Source organism: Saprolegnia parasitica, assembly GCF_000151545.1.
Source record: "Saprolegnia parasitica CBS 223.65 unplaced genomic scaffold supercont2.455, whole genome shotgun sequence".
Lineage (NCBI taxonomy): Eukaryota > Oomycota > Saprolegniomycetes > Saprolegniales > Saprolegniaceae > Saprolegnia > Saprolegnia parasitica.
In genome coordinates this window covers 1-7,292 of record NW_012156849.1, presented here as the reverse complement: position 1 = coordinate 7,292, position 7,292 = coordinate 1, and the positions used below count along the sequence as shown (strand labels likewise).

The 7,292-nt window shown below is 59.4% G+C and overlaps 3 protein-coding genes across 3 annotated transcripts; 2 read left to right on the top strand and 1 right to left on the bottom strand.

Moving 5' to 3' along the window:
* Positions 1-31: 31 nt before the first annotated feature.
* On the bottom strand, positions 32-2,035 carry SPRG_17086 (hypothetical protein; the record flags this gene model as incomplete). The annotated part of the gene is made up of 6 exons (XM_012356398.1): positions 32-1,342; positions 1,416-1,514; positions 1,565-1,663; positions 1,722-1,820; positions 1,866-1,967; positions 1,997-2,035. The coding sequence occupies 6 exons, from the start codon at positions 2,033-2,035 to the stop codon at positions 32-34; spliced, it is 1,749 nt and encodes a 582-aa protein (XP_012211788.1).
* Positions 2,036-3,075: 1,040 nt separating this feature from the next.
* Positions 3,076-4,533, top strand: SPRG_17085 (hypothetical protein; the record flags this gene model as incomplete). Its single annotated transcript, XM_012356397.1, has 1 exon — positions 3,076-4,533. One exon carries the CDS (start codon positions 3,076-3,078, stop codon positions 4,531-4,533), a length of 1,458 nt encoding a protein of 485 aa, XP_012211787.1.
* A 389-nt stretch (positions 4,534-4,922) lies between these two features.
* SPRG_17084 (hypothetical protein) lies at positions 4,923-6,892 on the top strand (the record flags this gene model as incomplete). The annotated part of the gene is made up of 1 exon (XM_012356396.1): positions 4,923-6,892. One exon carries the CDS (start codon positions 4,923-4,925, stop codon positions 6,774-6,776), a length of 1,854 nt encoding a protein of 617 aa, XP_012211786.1. The 3' UTR covers positions 6,777-6,892.
* Positions 6,893-7,292: the final 400 nt, after the last annotated feature.

The following is a 7,292-nucleotide window of genomic DNA, read 5'->3' as shown; positions in this document are numbered from 1 at the left end:
GGCCTCAACCTCCTGCCGCACCGACCGCGCGTTACCCAAAGCCCTTGGTGTCGGCGCCGACAATGAGCTTCTTGGCGACAAGCGTCGCAAACTCTTTCGGAGCAGTCCAACCGCGGGCGGCGACCTGCAGGCGGCAGACCTCGGCCAGCTCCATCACATCAAAGTCCTCAAATGTCACAAACTGAAATCGACTTTTGAGGCCAGCGTTGAAGTCGAAGAGTTTGGTCTGCAAGTCCGTCTCGTAGCCCGCGAGGATGATCGTGATGCGATCCCGGAGGTTCTCGGCCGCGGTGAGGAGGGCGGCCACGATCGGCTTGCCGCGGAGGTCGCCTCCTGGATCAAGATCGTACGCCTCGTCAATGAACAAGACGCCGTCCAAAGCACTCTGCACGAGCTTGTCGAATGCCGGTGCACCGGCGTCCTTGAGCTGCCGCGCGTCCGTCTCGACAAAGACGTCCTTCGAGCGCAGCTTTGAGGCGTGGAGCAGCGTCGCGAAGTGGCGCGCCACCGTGGTCTTGCCCGTGCCCGCGTTGCCCACAAAGCAGTAGTTAAAGGAAATTGGGTTCTTCTGCCTTACGTCGGGCGTCATCTTCGCCAGCGCCGCCGAGGTTTGAAAGAGTCCAATCGCGAATTGCTTGACTTTTGGGATTCCCACGAGGTCCAGGAGGGCGTCCATGGCCGGCGCCGCCGCTGGTGGCTTTCCGGGTAACGTCGCCCAGAGCTGTCGAGTACATAGGTCCGTGTGCGACGATGGCGACTCGGCTGGCGCCGGTGCAAGGTGTTGCTTCTCGGCGGGGAGCAGCCAAGCGTCCGTAGCGTCCGGGTATTTGCTCGCAAACGCGTTCACAAACGCGAGGTCCACGAGCCAGCGACCCAACGCGAGCAGCAGAATCGGGTGGGCGGTGCTGCCCGTGAGCACCAAGTGGCGCAAGTAGCTCTCAATGTGGCTCGTCACGGCGGCTGCGTCATCGCCGGGCAAGTGAAGCAGCTCGAGCGCGTACAGCAAGTCGAGCTCGGGGATCGGCTTCGAGAGCTGCGAGGTGCGAAGCAGGTTGATGCCCGCGAACGGCGAGGCTCGGGAAGACACGCACTGGAGCTTGGACGTGAGCTCATGCTGCAACGCCGGGTGCGCCACGAGCGAGACGCCGTCCCAAGGGCTCACAAAGACGACTCCCCGCAGTCGCTCGTCCACGGCCATGTTGGTGGCACGCAGCACCCTCTCGATCTGTCCGACTTGGTCGCTGCGAATTGCCTTTTGTAGAGGTGACTCGGCGTCTGGGCGCAACTTCGCGGCGTCGGCCTGTCCCTCCCGCGACGCTCCGCGCAGCGTCGAATTGCAGTCCTAGGTACAGTAGTATTTTAGCGATATGCAATGATGACGTCACCGTGATAACTTTGTCGGGTCGTACTAGTACGCTGCCTATGCAGTTGACTTTGGCGCCTGCGCCCAAGAGCAGCTGCACGGCGTCAGCGTGGCCCTCCTTTCTCGCAAGGTACAGTGCCGTATCGCCGTTCTAGGTCGTAGCTTAGCGATGTGCGATGATGACGTCACCGTGATTCGTACACTGTCTTTCGAGTTGACTTTGGCACCGGCGCTGAGGAGGCGCCGCACGACTATGGCATGACCCTGATGCGCCGCGACAATGAGCGGTGTGACGCCAGTCTAGTTGTGATAAGTGTGGTAGATTGTTCCTAGTCCTTGTATAGTTGCGTGTACTCACATGGGAGGTGTGGTCGACGTTTGCGTGGGCATCGAGTAGGAGGCCCACGACTTTGTCGTGGCCGTTGACAGCGGCGGCGAAAAGCGGCGTCCACCCGCCCTAAAGCGTATGGTCGTCAGCCGTCGTCGCTACCGCGGCGATTACCGAGTCGCACCAGTCGACATTGACGCCCTGGCCGAGTAGCTGTCGCACTTGGCCCACATCGCCGACCAACGCTGCATTGTACAGGCAGACCCCGAGGTCCTCCTATGCACCATTGCAGACGCGATCACGACCGCCACAACGTACCAGTCGCGCGCGATTGCTGCTGCCATGTTGTGCGGCAGCCAAATTGGCGAAGACTGGGTCACTCTGCCGAGGGCTCAGCGTTCGAGAAGTGACATGAGTCAATGCGCTTCCAGAACCACACTAAATCGATACTAGCTTGACGGGAGACGAGGCGCACCGCCGTGACAACCTCGAGATGGACCTCGGACGGGCGCTCGGCGAGCCAAAGAAAAAGAGTGTACAAGTCTCTACGTTGTGCGCCGGCGCTGGGCTTTAGGCGACGTCGTTCGTGCCGGTGCAGCGAACCGCACGCCGATGCTCGTGTCGGCGTGCACCGCCACGGTGGGAGCGCAGACGTGAACGCGTTTCCCGCTGGATCTCGAGCGAGATGCTCACAACCTGCCGATTGACATTCGACGCCGTCGACCTTGTTCAAGAATGAATGTCTCGACTTGAGTGAGTCCGAGCTCTTGATACCGACAGAACGCATGAGAGCAAATAATTGCGAACCAACGGTCTCCGCAGTCTAATTAAACAAGGCCGACGTAGTTGGGTGTAACGTGAGCCTCGAGCTTGTGCTACCATACGTCTCGACCCTGTCCGCATCAAATGAGATACACGAGCTGCGGAAACGTGCCAATATTTGCATGCAGGCGACGTCTTGGTCCTGCTGGAGACGTGCCACATTCGGCCTTCGTGAAAGATCTCTTCTGGCGCCGGAATCATCCGGATAAGTAACGGCATAATCGCCACCATTTTTAGTTTTGAGTTTTGTGTTTGAGTTTTTGGTGCCAACGAAGGGCCCAACGGCACGATATGAATGGACCAAAGCACTGTCCCTAGGCGTCACGTGGGCATTCGCTGCATAATAGACCCGAGTGGGACCTCGATGTCTGTGCACTGTCTAAAATCAACATCCTTTGTCATATAGTAATGCAAGATTGCCACGTTGAAGTTGTCGCTGGCGTTTTTGAGTCTTGAGTTTGAGTCCATTCGAAATTTTGCGATGCAATCGTGAAATCCCAATTCGCCTCGTCCAGCTCAAGCACCGAAGAAGCAGAATATGACTAATACCTCGTCCCTGGCCATGAGCCCCGACGTCCTCATCCGCCTCGTCCAGTGCATGGCCTCACCCGCCGACGTCGCTGCCTTCCTACAGGTCCTCCCGCTTCATGCGCTTCCGACGCCGCTCGCAGCGCTCCGCGAGCTCCTGGCTGCGCAAGGCGAGCAGCCTTCGCTCTGGCCTCAGCCGTGCCTCGACGACGGGATGGACACGGTCACGATGGATCTCGTGCTGGCCGCGATGCCATCCTTCCCGACGATCCGGGTCAGCGACCTTGCCGCATTCCAGCAGCACCTTGCGACTCGCTCTGGACCGACCATGGACCTTCTCGGGTTTGCGGCGCAGTGGGGACCCAAGGTCGTGTCCGTCACGCTGTCGAGCGAAGAGCTTGGTGGCGGAACGGACATGCTCGGCAGCGTGCTCCGGTTGTGCACGGGTCTCGACCACGTTGAAGTGCACCCGCTCGACAAGCCAGAGCGGATCATTCGCGCGATCACAACGCCAGCGCACCACGTCCGCCGACTCGACTTGTTTGCGGACGACGGCGACTGCTTTGACGTTGACGACGGCGTCGCGCTACTTGGACCGTGGCTGCGGTCGGGGCATGCGATCCATTTGTCGCTGTGGCGATTTGAGTCGGAAGACGATGACGCGCTGGCGGCCGCGCTCGCGGCGACACCGACGCTGCAAAGCCTCGATTTTATCCTCGCCGACGGTATCATTAGCAGCCTCGCCTCGGGACCTCGACTGTCACGCCCGTGGACGCGTCTCCGCGTTCGAACGTCGTCGATCGACGGACTGCACAAGCTCTTGCACCGTCTCGACCTCTCTGTGATGACGCACCTCGACCTTGGAGTGTCTGAGTTTGGCGACAGCAGCTGCCTCGCAGCGGTGCTGCCGCGAATGCCCCGTCTCGAAGAGCTCTCGCTCGTGTGCATCAGCCTCGCGGACGCGTCTGCCGTCAAGCAGGCTACGAGTCCGTCGTCTCTGCGGGTCGTGACACTCAAAATCTTTGAGGCGTCGTCTCGCACACGCCTTGCGCTGCTCGATTGGATCAGCACGTCGGTCTGTCTCGAGTCGGTCACGTGGGACTTTTTGTCCTCGTCGTTTTGCGGCCGTGAGATGCGCCATGTCGGACGCGCGTTCCAGCGCTGGATCGACGCTGGCGTCTGCTCTGTGCGTTTTACACAAGCCGACGGCATCGACCTCTGCATGCGCGAGCTCGCGACGGCGCTCACTGTCACGACGCCTCGGCGGCCGCTGCGGGTCGAGCTTGGCGACCAACGACTTCAGGACGTCAAGGCGTTGGATGGTCTCTTCAAGGCTGTCGCGATGCACCCTGACGTGGCTGTGTCGATGCCGTTTGGTGACGGCCAGGGTCCGAAAGACCATGGCGCCGGTTTGCAGGAGCTTGCCTCGCAGCATGGTCTCGAGCTCGAGCTCAAGGACAACACGTTGGTCGTGTCGAGTCGCATCGCGTAGCAGTCCGCACGATGAGCCAGCGACGATTACTATCTTTAATCATGATACATGCCGTTCCATTTGCCTAAGTCTATGAGAGCCAATTCAGCTAGGCCGCGCTACCGTGGTTCAAGGTGTAGGTATTCTCGTCCATTGGTCGCTCTGTCGGGGATGGTTGGCTACTGCCTACGTCGGAGCCATGCAGCTACATGTAGCTTTGCAAGAATCAGAGCTAGAGTTGTAGCTGCAGCGCTGGACCTCGCGACAGGATTCAATCCTGTCATGTTGACCAAATTTTGCTCAACATGATCAAGAATTTCATTTTGAAAACATCAGGTTTTTGATACACATTCCTTTGCGTAGAAATCATGTTTTAAACATTTGGTCCACAGAATTCGGTGAGCAGTGGCATGCAGAACGTCGCCGCGCACGTGCTCTGCTCGAGCCGCTTGCTTCCGCGCATCTGTAGCTACCAGAGAGACGCGCTGTCTGCTGATGGACTACTGCGCTGCCGCAGCGTCCGGCTTGCAGCCAGCTACGGCGACGAACAGCAAGCCGACGACGACCTCGAGGCAGCGGACGCGGCGACCTTCCAGCGCTGGCTCGCGCGCCATGGCACCGCCACACTTCCATTGCTTTGCGTGCCACATCTCTTTGCGTACGCGCTTCGTTGCGGCGACATCCATGCTCTCCAGTGGCTCGTCAACCGCGAGGTTGTGTTCTGGAACAAGGCAACGCTTGTTCTCCATGCAGTTGGGTGTCACGCGTGCCCTTGTGCTACCGAGCAGCTCGGGCCCGCAATGGCCATCCGCGCCTCCGACTGCGTGCGCCGCGCTGCGGCAAAGGGGCATGTAGAGCTCTTGCGCTTCCTCTTTGCCTGTGGCTTTGACATGGTCGACGTCTGGCGCGCCGTCTGCTTTGGTGGCCATCTCGACGTCGCTCGCTTTGTCGTCGAGCATCGCCTTGGCGTTTGGACCAGCGCGTTCGTCAACGTTGCTGCTGAGAACGGTCATTTCGAGCTCGTGCGATACTTCAACACGCTGCGTGTCGACGGCGTGAACTCGCACACACTTGCGCTGGCCGTCCGGCACGGCGACCTACAGACAGTACAAGCGCTCCTCACACATTCTCATCTTGACGAGCTTTCGCTCAAGACTGCTCTGCGTGACGCCATTCAGCACCGCCGCCTAGAGCTTGTCCAGTGGCTCTGTCGGCAACCCGACGCACGTCCCTATTTGGCTGGCGCGTTGGAGGTCGCCACGTACTGCTGTGCGCAAGCCGCTGTCCAGTGCCTCCGCGATGAACTCTCCAAGGTCCTGCGCCAGCAACGCATCTCGTCCGTTCTCTTGTCCAAGGAGCTTCTTGGTCTCGTCACGTCGTACCAACCCGGCCATGACATGCACACAATCGGTCTTCGCCAGCTATGTCATCGCCATGCGATCTACGAGACGACGCCGCATCAAGTGCCCGAGATGGCTTCGTACGCAGCGTACCATACGCTGTTTACTGCGTGGTGGGCTCGCCACGACAAGCGTGACTTGCACCTTTTGTGCCTCCCGCACCTGTTTGCCTACGCCGTCACCTACGGCAACATGGAGGTCATCCGCTGGCTGAGCCCGCGCCTCGCACCAAGTCAGCGGCTCGAGCTCCTCTGCGAGACAGCGCATCGGTGCGTTCTCTCGACGCATCAGCTCGTTGGGCACTCGGTGGTCTATGCCGATTGCGTCGCGTACGCCGCCGAGTCGGGTCACGTCGAGCTCCTCAAGTTCTTGGACGCCCTCGGCTTCACGATGGAGAAGGTGTGGCATCGGTGCAGCTACTTTGGCCACGTGAATGTTGCCCGGTACGCACACGCACACGAGCTCGACGGCCACCTTCCCCGGTACGTCTACGACGCCACACTCGGAGGGCATGTCGCAGTCGTGCAGTTCTACCATGAACATGGTTACCCCGGATTCACCGAAAAGACGATCTGGGCCGCCGTGCACAGTGGCCGCGTCGATATGGTCACCTTTGTGTTGACGCACCGCGACGAAGCCAGTGTCCGCGAGGCCCTCCTGACTGCGGTCGAGACCGATCAAGTGGACATTCTCAAGTGGCTCTGCAATCGGCCAGGTGCGGACAGAATGCTCGACACGGCACTGCAGCAGGCCTGCCTCATGCGGAGCCATGCGTGCATCGCGTACCTTGTCGACGAGCTGCGCGTCACGGCGTCTCGTACAGCGACGCGGCTCTACAAACGCTATTTACAACGCCCGACATGAGCCCGCACCGATTCTTCCGCCTTGGACCAAGGGGGACGTGCGTCAACAACGATGGCTCGTCCGGCACAGACCGTGTTATCAAGTCGACTGCGAAGAAACGCCCAAGTAATATCGGGTAGACATGTACATTCTGTCTATTAGTCTTTTCTTGAATGTACAATCGCGTATATCTCAAAACCGCGCAATTTCTAATTTACCATATCTCCCATTGGGCCATTTTCAAGAAGAGAAAGAGGCGCGATGGGTCGAGCAGTTATAGAAGAGTAGAGGAACAAAAAGTCCAAGCAGCAAAACAAGCAGCAGAGCGGTCAAGCTCAAGCCATTTCGCAATTGGCAGGCCGTAGCTCAGTAGCTAAATCCCCCTTTCTTTATACCATGCTCTCGTCCGGCAACTCGCTCTGCATCTACCCGGAGCAGATTGAGCTGCCCTACAACGACATCTCAAGCGTCGCGTACGGGTCTGTCGTCAGTGTCCTGCGCGGTCGGGCGGTGGTTGAGCTTGCTCAAGACGATGCG